General features: G+C 44.3%; 1 protein-coding gene and 1 long non-coding RNA gene across 3 annotated transcripts in view; one reads left to right on the top strand and one right to left on the bottom strand.

Moving 5' to 3' along the window:
- The window catches only part of LOC142210868 (uncharacterized), an 892,280-nt gene that overhangs the window by 706,881 nt on the left and 162,501 nt on the right, over window positions 1-22,898 (top strand). The window contains exon 2 of the long non-coding RNA XR_012717004.1: window positions 14,792-14,832. This is a non-coding gene — a long non-coding RNA (uncharacterized LOC142210868). The remainder of the gene's footprint in view (window positions 1-14,791; window positions 14,833-22,898) is intronic.
- On the bottom strand, window positions 12,035-22,893 carry BCL2L12 (BCL2 like 12). Of its 2 annotated transcripts, none has more exons than XM_075280306.1 (6): window positions 22,714-22,893; window positions 21,733-22,370; window positions 18,183-18,311; window positions 17,277-17,386; window positions 14,275-14,544; window positions 12,035-12,143 (listed from the first exon to the last, which is right to left on the bottom strand). In XM_075280306.1, exons 1-6 carry the CDS (start codon window positions 22,881-22,883, stop codon window positions 12,096-12,098), a joined length of 1,365 nt encoding a protein of 454 aa, XP_075136407.1. In that variant the 5' UTR covers window positions 22,884-22,893; the 3' UTR covers window positions 12,035-12,095. The 2 variants fall into 2 exon arrangements, with proteins under 2 accessions (XP_075136407.1, XP_075136406.1); XM_075280305.1 differs by having other exon boundaries at window positions 21,733-22,376.

A 22,898-nucleotide genomic window follows, 5' to 3' on the forward strand; every position in this document is an offset into this window, starting at 1 on the left:
ATGCATTGACCAGCGTTGATTGGCCGAATGCCATACAGAGTACAGCATTCAGCCAATCAACGCTGGTTCTGCCGGAGGCTCATCTGTGAGGAGGCGGAGTCTAAGATCGGACCAGAATGGAGACTGCTGTGGACCGATCTTAGACTCCGCCTCCTCCTGCAGAACCAGCGTTGATTGGCCGAATGCTGTACTCTGTATGGCATTCGGCCATTCAATGCTGATCAATGCATTCCTATGCAGAGATGTAGCAGTGCTGGCCATGCGCTCAGCACTGCTACACCGGAGACGGAGCATACTCAGTTCCCCTGCTACTGCGCCGGCGCGGGATTACAAGCAATGACGGAAGAAGACGAGGAAGACATCGCAGCAAGAGGATGTAGGCGTGTCTAAAAATGACATCGGACCGTGCATGCCTGCCCAGCGTGCACGATACGGTATGATTATCATATTCTTTTTTAGGGCATTATTTTAAAACGGGGGGGGTGGTAGTTTAATATAACATTAGCAATGCCTGAATGGTCTTTTTAAAGGCTATTCACGCATATGTGGGGCTCATACAGCATAATTTTGCTGATAGAACCTTTAAAGGTTCTATCTCTGTTCTCTTAGGATCTCTATTCAGATGAGGTTTTTTGCATCCATTTAAGGCTAGCTGCACACAACCCGTTCCATGTTTTAGCCAGATTTAGTGGGACTCCTAGCATCCTAGTTATCTTTGTTGGTAGGAGCCCCTACCTCCCAACAACATACTGTCCCATACCAAATACAGTACAGGACAGTAGGTCACTGAGAGGCAGGGACTCCTACCATCAAAGATAACTAGGATGCTAGGAGTCCCACTCCCAGCATGAACCGTGGAACTGAGTCATGTGCAGCTAACAGGTAGATTTTTTTTTTTTTTTTTTTCCATTGATGTCTATGTAAACAAATGGGCATCTGTCTGTGCTCGCTTGTTTTTGCATCTGTTAAAGGGGACCTTTCATGTCCTCGGGCACATGCGGTTTTATATACCGCTAGAAAGCCGACAGTGCGCTAATAGGGGTGTTGAGTGAAGAAATGGCCTCTGGAGATAGGTGATTGCCATCTCCCTACCCTATGAATGCAGCTAGAGGGTGGGAGGGTTCGGTAGGGAGCCGAGTGCCAGGGTGGGGGCACTCCCAAAAAGATAATCAATGCAGATGTGAGTGTTATGGGGATGAGAGAAAAAGGTATAGGAACACGATGTACAATTATCAACCCACCACAAGTCATAGAGAACATATGAGCACAGAAGGTGACGTAACTCCCTTGACAGATTAACCTGAGAGAAGGGTGGGGGGCTAGTGGGGACTGCAAGCCTATCAGCATGCTCTGAAAATACCATATTAAAATCTCCAACTAAGCAAGTCGTCAATGGACAGGAGCGGAGACAAGCCAGGATCGGCTGCAGGAAACAAATCTGTGAAGAGTTAGGGACATAGAGATTACACAGAACAATAGGAGTACCATGGAGGGAGCCTTTGAGTATATCGTAGTGGCCCTGCGGGTCAATATGGGATGACCATGATCCGGCATGATTGGGAGAGTAGGATAGCCACTCCAGCTCTGCGCCGGTCACTTACAGCAGAATACGCCAGCGGGTAATTAACATTTAGCAATATTAAACAATACGTTGTGGTCAAAGTGGGTCTCCTGGAGGAAAGCAACATCATTGTGAAGGGAGCGCAGCTCTTGCAGAACCATTCGCCACTTGATGTTGGAGTCCAGACCCTTTACATTAATAATAACACATCTTACCATTGGAAAGGGCAAAATTATATAATTGCAAATAATAAGCAGGCTCACCCTCAGTCACACCAACCCAAGAAGCACAAACATGGGGCCCAGGGTGATACCATCGTCTGGAGAGGAAGTTCACAGTATAAGTGGCCAGATCGTAGAAACAAGGTTGGGATGGGAAGAAGGGAAAGGGGGGGGGGGGGGAACGTTAGAATAACAAAGCACATAACAATCAACGAGTAAGCCATAAGCAGGACTAAACTCCTGCCAGGGGACTGCCAAAGGCCATCATCAAAAAAGGGGAGGACAGCGTCAACAACTCCGAAATATAAAGCGCAGTGGCTCCTGCAAGGAGCTCAGAGTATTAATGGAGCCTAGCCTCACACAAGAGAAAAAAATGGGAAAGAAATAACTCCAAAATAAAACTAAACCACGAGAAGCCAGAAGCCAATGAGCACCGCTCCCCCCTGCGCACGCCGCAAATGAATCAGACCTAAAGGAAAAAAAGATAGAAAGAACTGCAAAAAAGACAGTAACAAGCCAAATAGCAAATCCCAGGAGGGTATGGGAGTCCATAAGAGTGATGGAGTTCAATCAGCAGGGCCTCTAGTCCAGGCCTCTGGGAAGGTAATTGAGGGTTGTGCTGTTTAGGGCGCTGATGTTGCCACACAGGTGGTGGTGGAGGTGCAGCTAGTTTACAGTCCAATAGTTCCGGCGCAGGATTTGCAACAAATCACAAAATGAGAGCAAATCCAAGCGGGAGCGTAGTGTAGCTGAGCGGCCATCCTTACGAGCTATGAGAGCAAAGGTGTAAGCCACACCGATACTGAATCAGATGATCTCTCAAAGTCTGTAGGAGAGGATTAGCCACAATGGCTTCCTTAGTAGCAAAGTCGTGGACGCAGCAGATCACATGTCGCAGGGTAGAGGTTCAGAGGGCAGTGGGGAACTTAAAGGGATTCTACCACTAAAACACTTTTTTTTCTAGTTACCACGTCGAAATAGCCTTTAAAAAGGCTATTCGTCTCTTACCTGTGGAAGTGCTCTCCGCCGCGCCGTTCGTTCAAAATACCGGTATGCTAATTAGTTCTCTCGCAGCGATGGGGGCGTCCCCATCGCAGGAGCAGCGATGGGGGCGTCCCCATTGCAGCTCGAAAACCGACCGCAGGGCCGCCTCTCTGGTCTTCGGTGTCCTCCCCTTGCCTCTTCAGCGTCTGTCGGACGCCTGCGCAGTATGCTCTCTGTTCGGCGAAGATTGCCGAACGTACTGCGCATGCGTGAAATTGCGGTCCCAGCCATAGTGCGGGCACCGCACTTTCGCGCATGCGCAGTACGTTCGGCAATCTTCGCCGAACAGAGAGCATACTGCGCAGGCGTCCGACAGACGCTGAAGAGGCAAGGGGAGGACACCGAAGACCAGAGAGGCGGCGCTGCGGTCGGTTTTCGAGCTGCAATGGGGACGCCCCCATCACTGCTCCTGCGATGGGGACGCCCCCATCGCTGCGAGAGAACTAATTAGCATACCGGTACAAACAGGTATTTTGAACGAACGGCGCGGCGGAGAGCACTTCCACAGGTAAGAGACGAATAGCCTTTTTAAAGGCTATTCTGACGTGGTAACTAGAAAAAAAAGTGTTTTAGTGGTAGAATCCCTTTAATCTTATGGGACAGAGGCTCCTGGAAGACACTGTTGAATATCACCTCAAGGTTGACGTGGAGGTCTTCATCGCAGATAGCCTTTGGGAGGCCCTTAATGCTGATGTTATTGTGCCTGCCTCTATTATCAATGTCCTCCAAATGGCGCTGCACCTTACACAGTGTCGCAGCCTGTGCAAAGGTAGTATCATGAAACTTCCCAACATACACTCTAGTAGTGTCATGGTTCTCCAGAGTCTCAGCTCTAGCAGTGATAGAGTGGAGGTCATTACGCAGAACAGAGATTTCAGAACAGAAAGTCTCAGTCACTTCAGCAATCAACAATTCGAAATCATGCTTATGGGCTGGTGAGAAATCCAAAAATCGCAAAATCATTAGGCCATAACTGGCTGCGGCAGGAAAGGAATGCACAGTGGGGAAAATAAATATTTGATACACTGGCGATTTTGCACGTTTTCCCACCTACAAAGAATGGAGAAGTAATTTTTATCGTAGGTATACTTCTACTGTGAGAGACAAAATCTAAAAAAAATTCCAGGAAATCACATTATATGATTTTTAAATAGTTCATTTGCATTTTATTGCATGTAATAAGTATTTGATCACCTACAGCTAGAAAGAATTCTGACTCATAGACCTGCTTTTCTTCAAGAAGCCCTCCTACCCTGCATTCATTAACTGTATTGATTGCATCTGCTTGAACTCATTACCTCTATAAAAGACATCTGTCCACACATTCAATTACACACTCAAAACCAAAGAGCTGTCTAAGGACACCAGGGACAAAATTGTAGACTTGCACAAGGCTGGGATGGGCTAAAGGACAATAGGCAAGCAGCTTGGTGAGAAGGCAACAACTGTTGACACAATTATTAGAAAATGTCAGAAACACAAGCTGACAGTCAATTTTTTTCAGTCTGGGGCTCCATGTAAGATCTCGCTTGTGGGGTAAGGGTGATTATGAGAAAGGCCAGGAATCATCCTAGAAATACACGGGAGGACATGGTCAATGACCTGAAGAGAGCTGGACCGCAGTCTCCAAGCTCTCTCATTATACTTAGTAACATACTATGCTGTTATAGATTCAAATCTGGCAGGGCACTCAAGTTCCCCCTGCTCACGCCAGCACATGTCCAGGCCCATTTGAAGTTTGCAAATGACCATATGGATGATCCAGATGAAGCATGGGAGAAGGGTATGTGGTCATATGAGACCAAAATAGAACTTTTTGGTAACAACTCCAATCACTATGTTTGGAGGAAGAAGAAGGATGAATACAACCTCAAGAACACCGTCCCAACCATGAAGTATAGGAGTGGAAACATCAAACTTTGGGGGTGCTTCTCTGCAAAAGGGACAGGATGACTACACCATATCGAAGGGAGGATGGATGGGTCCATTTGTTATGAGATTTTGGCCAACAATCTACGTCCCTTAGTAAGAGCATTGAAGATGGGCCGTGGCTGGGTTTTGCAGCATGACAATAGTTCAAAACGCACAGCCAGGGCAAATAAGGAATGGCTTCCCACAGCATCGCCACCTACGAAGCGGAGCCCATATTAAGGTCAAAAAACGTCTAAGTGCTGACAAAGTTCCTCACGAGTCTGTGCCCTCTGAAGGAGACCCTCATTAAGCCGCCAATGGCAGACCCTAGTACGGATCGGACCAGCACCCATCTCTATAGAGATTGGCGCATGGTCCGACCAAGTAATGGAACCAATAGAAGCGTCCCTGCGAAGGCACAGAGCCAGGGCATTCCCCCCAAAAAAATAATTGTCTAGAATGGGGTCAAATAAAAGGTGTAAGGCCAATCAGTCGGATAGTTAATTCTCCAGAGATCATACAAGGAGTGTTGACTTATTATACGGTGGAAGTGAGTCGAAAGCCTATGCCGAGTAAGGCGACGAGAGCCACCGGATAGGGAGTGGTGATCCATAGATTCGGTGAATGACATATTAAAATCCCCACCAACAAAAACTAGCAAAGGGGATGGAATACAAATTATTAAGGACCCTAGTCAGAAAATCAGGCTGGGAAGAATTAGGGGCATAAAGGTTGCAGAGCGTAATTGGCTGGCACTCAAGCCTCCCATGCAAAATAACAAACCGCCCAAGGGTCAAGGATGGAAGTAGCCATCTCAAAAGGGCAGGAAGAAGAAGAGATCAATATGGCAGTCCCCTCTTGCTTCTTAGAGTGAATAGCGGAATAAATAGTAGGAAAGAAATGGAGGGCAAAGTTAAGAATACAGGAGCTATCAAAATGGGTCTCCTGGAGGAACGCAATATCCGCCTTAACGCAGTTCCGTCAGAGCTAACCTACGCTTCATGTTGGAGTTGAGGCCTTTAACATTAAGTGACAAAATCCTAGCCATTGATCAGGGTGGGAGAGCAAGCGCAAGATGAAAGGGACTTACCAAAAGAAGGAGCACTCAGACAGCTTCAGGGTGGAGAACAGGAACCACAGCCAAGCAAAAAAGGGCCAAATCTGGAAAGGGAGAAGAGGACAAGGAGGAGCATAATACCACAACCAGGTGGGCAGGAACCAGATCTGGAAAAACAAAAGGAAAGGGAGACAAGACAAAACAAAAAAAATCAAGTCATAATAAAACATTGTTAGAACCAGAGAGAAAATCCCCAGAAGGGGCCAAGAGGGCTCATAGAGATACAAGATCCATGCGAGTCTAACCAGAATAAGCCGTATGGGATGACAACAGCCACGGCAAAGCGCCCCCAAGAGGATGGGAGGCGGGGCCGAGACCATGGTCACAGGAGGCAAACCAGTCGCCAAAGTAAGAACCAGGTCTAACCTCCCCCCCTGACGTGCACCCAAAAAGAAGTTAGCAAATAAAAGAAAATGTATGAAATCAACACAGAGACATAACCAGTGAAAAAAAGCAAAAAACATGCAAAATTCACATGGCTCAGCGGGGAGAGCCCTGATGATGCATTCAAGGAGACCCAGAGCTAGAGTCCAATGATGGAAGGCGGTGTCTTTTGGGTTGCACCACAGACCAGGCAGGAGGAGGAGTTGAAGGAAGGGTAGGAGAGTCCCAGTCTTCTAAGCGGGGAACAGGAATATCCAGAGAAGAGCAAAAGTACTCCAAATCAGCGTGGGATTTTAGGGTCACAGTGTGACCATTTTTTCGAACAATCAGGGCAAAAGTGAACCCCCATCTATACTGAAGCTGATGGTCCCGCAGGGCTGAGAGGAGAGGATGCAGACGACATTGCTTTTACAGGGTAATCCAAGACAGGTCAGGGAACAACAGGATATTAGCAACATCAAAGTCAAAGTCCTGTTTGGCGTGGGCCTGCACCATGATGGCCTTCTTAAGGTCATAGTCCTGGACACAGCAAATAACATCTCTCAAGGTAGTAGTGACACCCTTATGACGGAGGGCCCTATGCGCCCTATCCAATGTAATGCATTGTTCAGGCGGTTTGCCCAGTAGCATATTGAAGATAGATTCCAGAGTTATTTTCAAGTCCTCCTCCCCTGTGGCTTCTGGGAGACCGCAGACTCTAATATTGTGCCTCCTACCCCGGTTGTCCAAATCTTCAAGGTGGCGAGTCATCACCTTAAGAATATCAGAATCAGTTGAGACCACCTCTTGCAGTTTGGAGTCATAGGTACAGGTTTCCAGGGAGTCCTCTCTGACAAAAAGTTGGCACAAGTCAGCACGTACAACAGCAAGTTCCTGTTTGAAGGTAGTCTTAACCTCATTAATTATGAACTTAAAATCCTGCTGGAAATCTTGTCTGGTAGGAAGCTGCTGGAGTATAGATCGCCAATCCACAGGTGGGTCTGGGAGGGGAGCGGTGGGTCAACATGGAATCTGATGTATGCGTATCCTGGGGGTTCTCCACCACTACCGACCCTGGCGCACCCTGGGGAGGCGAAGGTAGGGGCATCCCCCATACAGCAGGGCTCAGAGGAGGCAGGAGGCTGCAGAGAGGGGGTACATAGGCCAGCGGATCCAGGAGGGGTCCCCTGTGAGAAAGGTCAGTGCAGGTGCCACCAGAGACCATGGCGTAGGTCGGAGATGAAGTCTCAAACAGAGTGTCACTAACAGGAGAGTCACTGTCCTTCTGCGTGCGGGGGTGGGAGAGAGAGCGCACGGCCCCCCTTGTCACCAGGATCGGCACAGAGGCTCTAGACTGACACTGCAGGAAAGGATCAATCGTGGAGGGCCCCCTGCTGGACCCCAAGGGTGTAGAGGGTTTCTTAAGGGGATGCGTCGGGGTCTAATCAAAATGGCGGACCCCAGAAGATGGGAAGACGCAGCACAGGAACAGAAGAGCGCTGGAGAGAGAATCCTGGAGGTGGAGGTACCACTTGGGTGAAGAGGGCCCCAGCGGAACAGGAGAAAACTACAGCGGAGGACAGGCCGTGGGATCCAAGATGGCGGATAGGCCGCAGGTCTCACCACCCGCAGAGCTGAGCAGGACACAGCAGGGAACGCCCCGATGGAACCAGCAGAGGTCCAGGACAGGTTCCAGGGAGAAGGATAGAAGATACAGCTCGAGATGTAGCCGCTGCAGGTAAAGTACAGAGTGGCGGAGCAAGAGCTCCGTTTCATGCGACCGCTCTCACAGCCGGTAGACCATGCCCCCTAAGTTCTGTTTTTCTATCGTATCAATTAAATATTTAATGCAATGAAAAATGCACATTAATTATTTAAAAATGTGATTTTCTGGAATTTTTTTTAGATTCTGTCTCAGTTGAAGTGTACCTATGATAAATATTACAGACCTCTCCATTCTTTGTAGGTAGGAAAACTTGCAAAATCGCCAGTGTATCAAATACTTATTTTACCCACTGTATAATCTGTGCGAACGTATATCACACCCCAGATTTAGAGTTTACAAAGGAAAAGAAACCAGAAATGCTCCCCCCCCCCCAATCATAGGTGCTATTGGGGAAATAGTAAGAAATTTGGGGTTCTCAATCTACTCTGCAAGCTTGCGTATTCACTTTTCACCATCTACTGTGTATTCACACCTGGGGTACTAATGCTCACTATACTTCTTTAAGAATTATTTGAGGGGTGCAGTTTTCAAAATGGGGTTACTTCCTGTGGCATTTCACTTTTGTGTCACCTTAGAGGCTCTGCAAACATGACATTGGGTCCAGATACCAAATATCTAAATTTGCACTCTAAAAGCCACATCTGCTCCCTGCTGTGTTCTCAAACTGCAGTTTATGCCCATATGTATGACACTTGTACCCAGTATAATGTACTCAATGTCATATGTGGGTATAAACTGCTGTTTGGGCACACAACTAGGCATAGGAGGGAAGGGACACTATTTTGGTTTTTGCAGCACAGATTTAGACGGTTTGGTTTTTGGACACATGACACATTTTCAGAGCCCCGAAATGGCAGTAAGGTGGTATCCCCTGACACGTGACCCCATTTTGGAAACTACACCCCCCAGGAATATGTCATTTCAGTATGTAATATGCTGTGCCCAGCTTGTATCAGATATGAACGCTCCAAAAACTTTTGTTCCCAGGATACCCGCTTAAAGAGAACCTTTCATGTCCTCGGGCACATGCGGTTTTACATACCGCTAGACAGCAGACACTGCCCTGAATTCAGCACAATGTCGGCCTTTCCGTTATGTGCCCCATGTGAAAAGCTATCTGTGAATTTACCGATAGCTCTTCACAGTCAGAAGGACGTTCCTAACACGCTAGCTGACGATGATGATGAGCATTGAGGAACGCCCCCCTGTACTAGTCTATGGACGAGTACTACCAGGAGGAGGGGGGCATTCCTCACCATTCAGCGTCATTGCTGGGCGGTAAGGATGATGATTAAAGGATGATGCCAATATAAAGCAGAGATATGGAAGACAATATTTATTAATGTATTTTGGTAGTATGACTATATGAAAAGCAGAGCATTTCACATTTTAAAAAATTTTTTTTCACAATTCCATCAAATTTCCAATTTTTTTTTATAAAGAAAAAAAAAATATATTGATTAGTGTTTAACACTAACATGAAGTATGCATCACATAATTAAAAAAAAAAAATCTGAAAATCAAAGTTATTGCCATATAAAGTGACGTCAGTTTTGAAAAATGAGGCCTGGTCCTGGGCCGCACTTTTGGGCTGTGTCCTTAAAGAGGTATTCCTATGACGCTTGTTCACTAACCTGCAGGTTGTTGTGCTCTCTTCACTTCCTGCTTTACGCAGCACATAGGTGGGCGTGGTTTCACTTGCACGGGATTGGTTGTAAATGAATTACCACAGTGTGAAGCTGATGTAGCAGAGCTGGATTTGAGTCAGTTTGCATTACATACAGAGGTAATGGACTCCCTATCTCAGCTCTTATCAGCCAAATTCAATTAAACCGACTGATAAGAGCTCAGAAATCCCGAAGCTCTCACCTCCCCTATTTGAGAAGCTCCTCTACTTAAAAGACACAAACAGCTCAGAGCTGCTCCCAGCCCCTCCCTCCCCCCCCCTGAGAGCAGGCAGCTACATCACTTGACAAATGCGCAGATAATCCCAAAGGCCATAGAAACAGAGTGTAAACAATGAAGTGAATAAATTAAGATAGTGGCCAAACAAAGCAGTTTTGATAAAGCAATGCATTTAGGAAAAAGTCTTAAATCCACATAAACTAGCAGTATAGATAGGATCCTTGTGATGGGACAACCCCTTTAAGGGGTTAAAAGGAGAACCGCACAGGTTTAAGTGTGAAAATACTTACTTTGTATTTGTTTCTAAAATCATGTGTAAAACTAAATGTTGAATCTTAATAGAGTTGGAGAGATGTCCATGGCGAAAATTCACCTGGGCTTCTTGTTCTCAAAACCGGAACTGAAGAACACTTATAAACAGTTGTTTCTGGGAAAAGGTTTGATCAATTTGTCATAACAAGATCTGATCCCAATCTTGGCAGCTACTATGAAAAAAAAGCTTAAGGGATTTTACATGTTTCAGCAAATGCAGCTTTTTGCACAAGAAATACTTCCTACCTTCAACTACTGAAAAAACAAGGGTCCTCTGAGTAATGTTCAATAAGGCAGTCAGTGGTGTTCACATACAACAGAAGACTGAATAGTCTTGAGCTATAGAGACAATGTTACTAAGGGTTGCTACATGTACCAGTCTGATAAAGACCATGGCTGAGCAGTAGCGCTCAGTTTGAATGGTAAGCAAATTAGAAATCACAGGTTGGTTCTAATAGTTGTCCACCCCTTAGACCAGCGGTCCCCAACCTTTTTTCGCACCACAGACCAGTTTCAGTGAAGACAATTTTTCTGAAGTCTGGCAGGAGAGGGGTGATGGGGTGCAAAGCCACCCCACATGTAATAGTGCCCCCCTCCACAGATAATAGCCTCCTCACATAAGTAATACTGTTACCTGTGGGGGGCCACTATTAGGGCTCGTTCACACGTGAACAAAGGGGCGGATTTTGACAGCAGATTTTGCTTCAAAATCCGCCCCTTTAGAATGGTGGTCTATGCAGACCGCCGGGCTTCTTTTTTCCGCTAGTTGCGGGCTGCTGCTAGCGGAGAAAAGAAGCAACATGTCCTTTCTTCAGGCGGAAGCCGCGGCATGCACATGTGAACTGACCCTTACTGTAATAGTGAGTTAATAGCCCAAATCCCCCACACACCATTCAATATTCTGTTGCTCTGTATGGTTATATTGTACCTACAGAACAGAGATGCGGTGGACGGGACCTCCTCTTGCACACAGCCTGTGCGCATCTTCTACTTTCCTCCAGGAACCCTGACCCCCCTATTCTATGGTACCACTGGGAAGAAATCAGAAAATGTGTGCAAGAGGAGGTTCTGCCCACTACATCGCTGCTCTGTAAGTCCAATAATCGTACATCTCAGAGCACAGGCGGAGGTAGGTTGCCTGAGGGAACCTGTGGTCCAGTACCAGGTGTTCCATGGCCCAGTCCTGGGCCACGGCCTGGTGTTTGGGGACCACTGCCTTAGACAACCCCTTTCAGGTGGTCCACTGTGATTATGTGATAGACCCTTAATATTCACTTTATTGCCTGGCAATATGGTGGACAGCACATGCTACAGGTAGGTAATACAATAAACAATATTTCTTCATTATAAAAGTAATTTAAAAAGTTTATCTTCCTATTTAAACATTATAAAAAATTAAAAAAGTGCAAAACAGCTTATGTACAGTGTTTCTCTTCAGTCCTGTCAAGCATGAGGTAAATTGACAGTATGGCTGCAGCACAACTGATCAATATGTGGCCATTTCAGTCTTAAACTAAGCGACAAATTCACTCCTCGTTGTTCACACAATGACAAGATGGCCACACAACTTCGGACCATATTCTCCAATTATCAGGATAACAGATTGATTACAGTAATATTGGTAGTGGCAATGTACAGTTTTGAAGATATACGTCATATAGTACTAGATCAGCCTCCCAATATCAAAACCCCTCAAAGAGGAATCAATGGCAAATGCCAGCAGATGCCAATGTTCTTATAAAAATATTGATTAAACAAAAAAAAAAAAAAAAAAAAAAAAATTCTGCTCCCTGAGTTATTGCAAGACTAACATTATCCCACAGAAGAAGCCTAGGTCAGCCATTACAGTATCTCGCCTTAAAGGAGAAGTTTAAGCAATGGTGAGGATCTGTCCAGGAGTTGTGATATTTGAGGTAGTTCATCAGTTTGGCCACATTAGTCAATTTGCAAGTCAGAAATATCTCCATGCGAAACAATTTTTTCCTGTAGAGAGAAAATATTGAAAAAAATATTACTGTGTGTTTACAAAAAGTTTTCATTATCTAAATCAACATAAAATACACTCATAAGCAATAGACATCTTAAAGGGGTTGTCCAAGACCCCGTATGTTTTGGATACTAACTATCACCCATCCACAGGATTTGATCATGGGGGGGGGGGGGGGGTCCTAACACTTAAAACCCTGCTCCAATAGCCAGAAGCTACATACGGTGTTTATGGCTGGAAGTAGATCTGTTCCTATTGTCAGGGTCTGGGGTTGCTAGGTGGGGTGGCATAGACACAAAAGTCCATATTCTTTAGTCCAAAAACAAATGTAGAGTTTATTTTCACTGAAAAAGGTAGTGCAGCAACAAAAGGAAACAACACAAAAATAAATGCCTGCCCGGCTAGGCTCTAACTAAACATAGACTAGGCTACCTCACCTAGACTAACAGAAATCCAAAAGCCAGTAGAATCATTCAGGACACAGCTCCAAAAATAGGACTTCTCTCTTTCACTCTCCAGCCAAGCTCTACCCAAGTGTTGCTGCTGGAGCTGACTTCTTAAGCCTCCTTGATGAACAGACTCTCAACAGCTGAGTCACTGCCAGAACATCCCCAAAGTGTGGACTGGAGGGGGGTGGAATGACAGGTCCCACTACCAACATAGCTGTCATTCCTAAAAATCCAGCTCAATACTGAGCATTTACCAAAATGCTCAGCAGACAAAAGTTGTCTGCTGAAAACAAACATTCCTGGAGTTTTCCCATCTCACCCACCTTAGTAGTCTGAGTGAGATATACACCCCTGGAGCCATTACCTGACCAGCCATCGGCTTACACTATGTAATTGAATGGTACAAATGATTCCTGGACAATGTACAGCTCTGCTCCTAATCACTTGACTAGGAGCAGAGATGTTTTTGGCCACAAACACTCTATACAGTTCCTGGTAGCCAGGTCATCTGATAGTTGTGGGTATCTTGTGGGTAGGTCATCAGTATCCAAAATTGAATGATCTCTCTTAAGAAGAGTACTTCTAGTTTAGGAGTACCCAATATCACTTACCATGGAAGTACATGTATATGATAGATATTAGACTAAAGTTGTATAAGGTTGTTTACACCGGTTACAATTTATCTGGTCTGTTTTACACTTGGTCATACAGGATTATATTAGGATATATAGTAAGATGGTTCTCCACGGAATCAGTTCTGCCTTCTGGGGCTTTTAGATGCTGTACCTAGAGGTACCAGGCTAATTCTGGTCTCGTTTTCAAAGGCAGATCCCACACCACGTGTAATTAGTGGTGAAAACGGGAGCAGAGGGAGGAGGATGCAGAGCAACTCAGGAACTGGGTGCTTGTTCTAATCAAGCGACCGGGGACTGCATTGTCCACACCTTTTTCCAGAACAGAGGTCCCTGACGCTTATCTGGCCTGGTGAAACTACCCCTATCTTACTTGTGTACTGCAGTCTCCATTCACATCTCTGGGTTTCAATACTAGGCTGTTTTTGTGAAACAGACAGAAATTGCCACACATGGATGGCCACTCCTTTATTCATTTTCTCCCTGAAGGCATCACTCAGGGGCCACCTTACTAGGCATGATCAGGTATAATTACAAAAAGGGCTGCTATCTGTCTGAAAAATCTCTCTAAAGTTCTTGCCACTAGGTGTCTCCCTTCTAGCTAATTTACTGTTCACTATTTTGTTACTAAGGTAGTCCGTCCCTAGACACATTCCATCTTGTTGATCTCAGTGAATGTAAGGGGCCCCCTTTTCGCTTTCTTCACACAGTGAATTGAGGGGTAGGGGGTGATTCTGCTCACACCCTGCACAGACATGTCTGCAAAGTGTTTTTTGTATTACATCTTACAGTAGGGTCACACTAGCTTTTGGCTTTCCGTTCTGTGGGTACTCATTTTTTTAGCGGAGTGGGGAACTGAATCCCTGAGTGCTCACCTTGGGAAGATGTGAACCCAGCCTTACAATGTAAGAAAAGTCTTCTAGGTACTTGTATCTACCTTTGGGTTCATCAGTGTACACAAAATTGCTTGACAGCCTATTTAAAGAGGCATATTCTAAACAAATCCCCTTTAAGAAGTGTAGAAAAAAAATCAAGACAAGAATTACCCAGCCTCCTTGTTTCTGCAGCCAGGGAACAAACATGTCCATGTATTGAAGACTGTACCCCATTAGTGTGTGAACGGCATGGCTATTAATCCCAGCAACTTTTCTGGTGAGCTCCATAGTTAGGGCGATTTTTGTCAATTCTGGGCTCACACTTGAGCCTGCTTCGTTCTTTTCCATCTCTGCCTCGCTTGTGAAAACCTCTGCAAGACGGAAGAAGCTGCCATAGGACATCCTGCTAAGAGTATTCCTGAGGAAGGGATCCTTACTGATCTAGAGGTTAAAAATAAAATATTAAACATTAATTATTAATATTAATATTATTAATAAATATATAACACACACACACACCATTAATTCCATGGTGCTGTACATTTGAGGGTTTACGTATGGTACACAAAATACACAAAACAAACACAATACTAACAGTGACCAACTGGCACAGTGGGATAGAGGGCCCTGCCCGTGAGGGCTTACAGTCTATGAGGGAGAGAGGTAGAGACAGAAGGTAAAGGGAGAGACTGTACCGATGGTGGTGTGGTGACAGTAGTGTTATTGGAGGTTGTAGGCCTTCCTGAATAGGTGAGTCTTCAGGGCCTTCTTGAGGCTTGTGATTATGCGGGGTCAGTCTTATGTTTCTTGAGTTCCAGAGTATGGGGGATGCACGGGAGAAATCTTGGAGACGGTTGTGTGAGGAGCGGATGAGAGTAGAGTGGAGTAGGAGGTCTTTGGAGGATCTGAGGTTGCATGCGGGCAGGTAGTGGGAGATTAGTTCAGAGATTTATGGAGGGGACAGGTTGTGTATGGCTTTGTATGTCAGCATTAATATTTTGAACTCTTTTCGCTGGGCAATGGGTAGCCAGTGAAGGGATTGGCAGAGGGGAGCAGCCAATGAAGAACGGGGAGAATTTATATGCATACTCCTAACCACAGTCTTTTGGCTTTTTTTTCAAAGTAAATTGGCTTTACCTCACATCCATTATAAATGTAAATTCTGTATTTACTTCAAACTTGAGAACTTACAAGTCAATTGAAAAAGTTTCTCCAATTTCCGCTTATTACAAATAGGTTAAAACTCACCAACTACAAGCACAACCACAAACATAACAGTTGTTAATATCTCTCAATAATTCCCTAGAACAGTTCCGACTGGTCTGGAAAATCTGCATTGTCTCGGGCATCACTTTGCATGTGTGTTTCCTGTTGTCTTATGTCTGGCTTGCATTTTATATGTAGATTATTTGTATCTCTATTTAAAGAGGACTTTTCATGGATTTGGGCGCTGCTGTGCAGAGGACGTTACTGATTGACTGTCAGAAAAGCCCTTCTGACTGTGGAGAGCTGCAGTATCGGGACCGATAGCCCTTTACCCGGGGCACAGATCGGGAAAGCCGACAGTTTCCAGCAGTATATAACACCTTATGTGCCCAAATCCATGAAAGCTCCTCTTTAAGTTGTTTCCTTCCTAGTTTTTGTAGTTCTGATTGATGTTAGGGTCACACTAGCCTTCAGATTTCTGATCTTAGGGTCTGCTTGGGGGCCTGAAATACAGAAAACCCAGTCCGCTTAAAAAGCGGTTACCTGTGGACCCCATAGATTTATAGTCTTATGGGGTCCGCTGGGTTTCTGCCCAAATAACGCAGAGAGAAAAGTGCAACGCGCTGGTGTGAATCCAACCCTAGTGATTTATGGCATTACTAGTAGAGATGAGCGAATAGTATTCGCCGAATAGTTTTGAATACCTCCTCTCCCATAGGAATGCATGGAAGTGGCCGCACACCGCCATCCGCTAACATGCATTCCCATGGAACGAGGTATTCGAATCAACACTAATTACTATTATTACTAATTACTGTTGTAATGTATTTATCAAGGGGTGTAGTGAGCACTTTGATCCTACAGGAGTTTCACAGAATTTTTAACCACTGGGATGTGAAAATGAAAAATTACTTTTTCTCTAATAATAACTTTAGCCCCAAGTTTTTCACTTTCACAAGAGGTTAAAGGAGAAAAAGCACCTATTTGTTAAGCAATTTCTCTCATCTACAGAAATGCCCCACATGTGGGTATAAACTGCCGTATGGTCACACAGTGGGACTGAGAAGGGACAGAACAATATTTGAAGGACAGATTTTGCTGTAATAGTTTTCAGGTACAATATTACATGTGCTGAGCTCCTGAAGTGCCAGAACAGGGAACCCCCCACAAATGATTTCAATGTTAAATTACACCCCTTAAAAATGTGCAGAGTACATAATTTTAGAATGAGGTCAAAGAGGGAAATTAAATTCTAAAATTAATAAACCATTGACATTTGGTACAATCTAAAGCACTCCTTAATGTACAGACCAGGGAGGCCTCTGATTTCTGTGCCCTGTCCCACAACCTGCAGTTCCTCTAGTACTGAGGCACCTAAAGAGTGGGATGCTGGTGTAAAAGTTATCCACATATAGGTGATAACCCTGGTCCAGCAGTGGGTGTAGCAAATCCTATACTATTTTCCAACTCCTAGGATTGGGGGGGTATTCTGGGGGCTCAATCCTTGCGCTTCCTTTGGGGTTGCTCATCACTGGATGTGGAGGAAGAGGAAAAATAAAGGAATAGGACATTTTCCTCTATAAGGTTATGTTGACATAGAGTTTTTTTGCAGGCAGATTTTGAGGCGGAATCCGCCTTAAAATCTGCCAGCAAAAAGGCCTCCGATTCATTTCAATGGGAGTCCCTCGTTTTTTTTTTTCCCTGCTAGCAATTTTTTTCAGCTAGCGGAAAAAAGAGGCTTGAGACACACTCCTGCTTTGGCGCATTCATTCAGGCCTAATCAGGAGCGGGATGTTGATGCACTGCATCGGCATTCTATTGCAGCTAGCCGCACGGAGAAGCCACACGGCGTGTGAACATACCCTTAGTTTTCTATGTACAACCATTTAACAGTGAACGTCCCATCTGTAGCAGGACTGCTTGGACAATGAATAGATGTCCGGATTGTGAGACTGAGCAGTTCTCACCTTTTCATTGATAACTACAGCCTGTTCTTGCAGTAGTGCCACCAGCTTCCGAATGACCTCATCCTTGTTTTCAGCAGCAGGTCTGTCGTCACTTGTCACATTATTGTTGTCTGTAAATTGTAGAAAAATACAAACTATTAGGTCGGGTATGTTCAGACAGATTTTTTTTCACATTTTTTTGGCATGAGAATCAGTTTGCTGCTACCTCCCATTGTATCCTAAACTTCAGCACTTTTAAAATCCTAGAAAATCCCTTTAACGGCAAGCAATTCTAGAGATGAGCGAACATTATTCGAAACTGCCATTTCGAATAGCACGCACCCATAGGAATGAATGGACGCAATCGGCACGCAGGGGGTTAAGCGGCCGTCCGCTTCCATTCATTCCTATGGGAGCATGCTATTCGAAACGGCAGTTTTGAATAGTGTTCGCTCATCTCTAATAAATTCTTTTCGTGAGTGCTAGCTAAACAGAGGTTTCCTAACTTTCCACAATATGCACCATTAGCACCTACCAGTTGCTGCTCCTACAGGGCACAAGACTGCGGTCTGACATGGAAGAGATGTGCAGGTCACATTTACCTTCCAAAACCTGAACTTTCTAATGACAGCACTCCAGGCTCTGCATAAGAAAGATGCAGCTGCCCTTTCCCAGCAGTGTCTATCTGAACTATGTCTATGACCCTTGGTTGCCACAGGTTGTGCACCCTGGTCCTGAAGCAATATTGCAGAGACACCTGGCACTACATGGTGTCAAACCAAAATAAAGGTCACCCAAGAAATTCACAAAATTGGCAGATTCAACCTGGATGTTTACTAACCTAAGTCTGGCCAGTACAGACTGACTAGGAAAAAGTGGAATAGATACAAAGACGTAAATTCTAGTACACAAGAAAAATTGTGATACCTCCTAAACTGAACAGTGGAGCAGAAGGAATTGTCTGTGGCTCCTGGGGACTCTTCACCTTTTTTTGTTTAATTAAGGTCTCCAGTTTCTTCGCAGCCAATGAGTAAATCTCAGGGTCTTCAAGTTTTCCTAATAATACATAAACAATAAAAATATATATTTATAAGTAATGTAACAAGTAGAGATGAGCAAGTAGTACTCGATCGAGTAGGTATTCGATCGAATACTACGGTATTCGAAATACTCGATCGAGTACCACTCGCTATTCGAATGTAAAAGTTCGATACAGAACCAGCATTGATTAGCCAAATGCTATACAGTCGGCCAATCAACGCTGGTTCTTCTCCTACCTTTAGAAGTCTTCTCCGTGCAGCGTCCCCGCGGCGTCTTCCGGCTCTGAATTCACTCTGCCGGGCATCGGGCCTGGGCAGAGCCGACTGCGCATGTCCGCTTGTAGTGCGGGCATGCGCAGTTGGCTCTGCCCAGGCCCAATGCCTGGCAGAGTGAATTCAGAGCCGGAAGATGCCGCGGGGACACTGCAAGGAGAAGACTTCTCGGAGGATCCAGCCCGACCCTCACTCGTGGACTTGGTAAGTATAATTTGATCGAATGTTGCCTACCCCTGAAACGAGCATTTCCCCCCCATAGACTATAATAGGGTTCGATATTCGATTCGAGTAGTCGAATATTGAGGGGCTACTCGAAACGAATATCGAACCTCCAACATTTTACTGTTCGCTCATCTCTAATAACAAGTACTACAATTGAATTGGTATATTTGTACACAAATGAAAGCTAACAGGACAACTGACTAACTAACCTTAGAGAAGTATTCCAAGAGAATCCAATGGATAGGTGATAAGGGTTAGATTATGTAGGGTTAACCTTTGGAACCCCAACTAGACAGTAGAACCCGATCTCACTCCACAAATGTAGAAGTTTCTATGGAGTGGCTGCAGAAAAACTCTTTAGGAGGAAGGTAGCAACAGGAAAGTAATCTCACCCAGCCGATTCCATAATTTTAGAGCTAAATTTGGGCCCTTTGAACTTTTTAAAATCTTTGAATTCATTCAGTTATAACTTTTCTAGATTTTTGAATCAATGTAGCTGTAAGAGGTTGGGTTTTCTGTAATACAGGTTTTACATAAAAGGGTTTAGTCACAAAACAAGTTTGTGGGAAAACAAATTGTGATGGAGGTGTACAGGACTTTGCTATGCCTGGAGCTCCCAATGAAATGAATGGATAAGTGCAGAAAGGGGAAGGGGACAAAAGAAGTTATGGAGATTGGCAAATGTGAGGGTTATTCTATATGGTTTCTTTTCAATTAAATATTTTAATTTATTTTCTCATGGACATTTTACAAGGGACAGCCTTGAATTACTTTGTAAGTCTATCATGCCACTAGGACTTGCTATAATTGTTACAAATAACGCTAGGTTCACACCTGCGTTCAGCTGTCCGTTCTGTGGTTTCCGTCTTCTGCATGCCAGAAGACGGAAACCACAGACCGGGTCCGGCCGTGAGCGTCGGTGAGTGTTTTATGCTCTCCGCCACGAAACCGGTTTTTTAAATCCGGACACAGAGTACTGCATGTCCGACTCTGTGTCCGGATTATAAAACCCGGTTTCGCGGCAGAGAACATAAAACGCTCACCGCCGCTCACAGCCGGACATCTTTCTCACCCATTCAAATGAACGAGTGAAAAAGACTCCTGCAGGTTTCCGTCTCCTGCTCTGTTTTATGCAGGAAACGGAAACCTGAAGTACGGAGTGCCGGGCGCAGATGTGAACGAGCCCATGGCTACCACCTTGTACAATCTTGCAAACATGTCTTGATGCAAGATTCACAAAAATGTCAAAATACAGCATGTTGAAAAAGTTTAAGATGAACACTTCTGGCAGCAAGTTACCACCCAGAAAAATAAACGGATTGGGAATACTGAAATTCATAATTCCATGATTATTTTCTATGACATCTGTTGTTAGATGCAATCATCCATATTTATTCACTGGATGTCTTATTTATATCGACATCCTTAGGGAGTTTTCAAAAAGTTTCATACTGATGACCTATCATAAGAATAGGTCGTCAATATCAGATAGGCACAGGTTCGACACCCAGCACCCCCGCTGATCAGCTGTTTAAAGAGACCACAGCAATACAACCATCACTGATTCACAGGAAGTGATGTCGCTTTTAACCCCATTCTCGGCTCATGACTTTTTTTTCTGTAGAGCCATATGAGGGCTTAATGTTATGAGACAAATTGTACTTCACAATGGTACCATTTAATATTCTGTACGATGTACTGTGAAGCTGGAAAAAAATTTAGAATGAAGTTGAATTGGAGAAAAACTGCATGTTTTTTCGGTGCTCAGTATGCAGCCAAAATGATGTCTCCTGTATTTTATTGGTTGGTATTATTATGGCAATACCAAATTTATACAGGTTATCTTTTACGTTTTAATCCCATAAAAAAATCCAAAACTTTGCAAAAAAAAAAAATCCCCCAAAAATAACAAAACATTTTTTTGAGTTGCCATATTCTGACACCCATAACTTTTTATATTTCCGTGTATGGGGAGGCACAGGTCATCTATTTTGTGGGGCCAGATGTGCTTTTTATTTACAATGATAAAGTAATGCAAATTACCAGCATGGAGCAGTCTGTAATACAATTCAATACCAGACAAGCCTGGGAGCCTTCAATGGGCCCCTAGGTGTCAAGGCAAATGGATCTCATTCTAGTGGCCAGCAATCCACAGCACAATTGACACCTTAGTGCGAGCACTGATTGCGGGCATTGGCGTGGTGTCTCCACTATATAATACCACTCCTGAGCAGTCGCCATATTTAAATACTCTACATCCACCAAACTATTATGGTGGATGTCAGGAATGGGTTAAATGTCATATGATCTGTTTGCAGGTCAGTCCCATTGAAGTGAATGGAATTGAGATGAAATACACAGGTGCTATACAAAGTAAGGTGCTGTTCTTGTCCCTTCAAACAGATGATGGGTGGGAATGCCAAACCCTCGCCAATCTGATATTGATGACCTAAGGTAGGCCATCAATATTAAATTAGCAAAAAATACCCCTTTAGGCTGGGGCCCCACATGGTGGAAAAGCTGCGGCAAAACTGTGTTTTACAGACCCTGCGAAGTGGATGAGATTCTAGTGAATACCATTCACACACTGCAGAAAAATACATTTAGCGGAAATGTTTTTTTTGCAAATCGCTGCAAATCAATTCTACCTACAGAAATGCTGGCAGCTTCCCTATAGGTGTAATTGAATTGACTTTCTGTAAAAAAGTCCTGCGGGAAAAACCGTAATGCTTTTCCGCCTCAGTTTTTCATGAAACACTTTTTTGCTATGGCCCGTTATGTGGGGCCTTAGCCACAAACTCTCACAATTTGTAAGGAATCTGAGTTGAATTTGCCATCTAGCCCTTGTGTAGAGACAAAATTTGCTGATACAGCAATGCACATATTAGGCAGTTTGCATAAAAAGATCAAAGCTGAAGAAGCAGATAATATAGTCATACCGGTTTCCTGAACTGGACTATGATATTCATCATAACATGGTTTCACAGGGAGAGAGTTGGGCCTGGCAGGCGTGGAGTCTGTGCTCACATTATTTTCTTTGGGTGTTTTCTTCTTGAGCAGTCTTTTAATGGAAAAGGAACGACTCAGCTTTTTTGCATTTCCATTTGGCAAGTGCTTGTCATGAGACTCCAATTCATGTTGCCTATCTTCTTCTGACAAAGAAATCGAAGAGGATGCTACAGTACAGGCAAGTAAAGGGTTAGGAGACTTGGGACGTTTCAAGGAATCCCTTTTGGCCGCACCTTTGCCATGGTCATCGAGTAGAACATCGATAGAATCTCTAGATTTACTGTGAATACTTCCATTCCTTTCTTTTGGTGTACCCGCCTTTTCCTTGGTCTGACTAGGTTTTCTTAGCAGCTTTTTGATGTTTGTTTTGAAGCCATGTTTGGTCTCTTCCACCCGATTGATCTCCTCGTGTAGGGAATTCCAAGTACCCGGATGCCCATGAGCTGCCTGGTCATCAAAAGTTGGGCTCCTGCTCCTTTCATCTTTTTCAGGCTCTTTGCTCCGTTTTCTTCGATCTGACTTTTTAGTTTTCTTTAGAAACAAATCTTTACATTCTTCATGACCCACCCTTACACTACAAAAGAAAAAATATATCATCTTTGACTCTCTAAGTGCATTACACAAATCTACACAGACATAAATCTACAAATAATCTGACAATCCTAGTACCCTTGTAAATGTGAATACCAGCCTTCCCTACCCTAACAGAAAATTAATGAATTATTTTGATTCTACGGAGCTTTACATAACAAAAAAATTTTCTGCAATATCAAGTCTTTCCAACTATAGACGCCCATCCACCCTTTCCTGCACCAGTTCTGTTTCATCTCCAAGTCAGATAGTAAACAAGGGTCTTGTATATAATTTAAACCGCATTCATACATTAAAACTTTCTTCAAAAAAAGGTGTACCTTTGACTGTATTTTTTATGATCATGGTATGCGCGTCCCACATGTCCTAGATTTCTTCCCTCATCTTGGCTCAAGGATCGTTTTAAAAAGGCTTCCAGGACGTGCTTTGTTTCTTCTTTCACCTTTATTAGGCTGAGGTCATCATTCTTTGGGTTAGCAATTGTATCCATTCCACATCACGGCTC

Source organism: Leptodactylus fuscus, chromosome 6 (assembly GCF_031893055.1).
Source record: "Leptodactylus fuscus isolate aLepFus1 chromosome 6, aLepFus1.hap2, whole genome shotgun sequence".
In the NCBI taxonomy this organism is placed as follows: Eukaryota; Metazoa; Chordata; class Amphibia; order Anura; family Leptodactylidae; genus Leptodactylus; species Leptodactylus fuscus.

Coding starts and splice junctions, on each gene's coding strand:
- BCL2L12 (XM_075280305.1), bottom strand. CDS start 22,883: ATGGATACAATTGCTAACCCAAAGAATGATGACCTCAGCCTAATAAAG. Junction 17,387..18,182: donor TCCACTGTTCAGTTTAGGAG/GTATCACAATTT, acceptor TACAATTTACAG/ACAACAATAATGTGACAAGT. Junction 14,545..17,276: donor CTGTAGTTATCAATGAAAAG/GTGAGAACTGCT, acceptor TTTAACCTCTAG/ATCAGTAAGGATCCCTTCCT.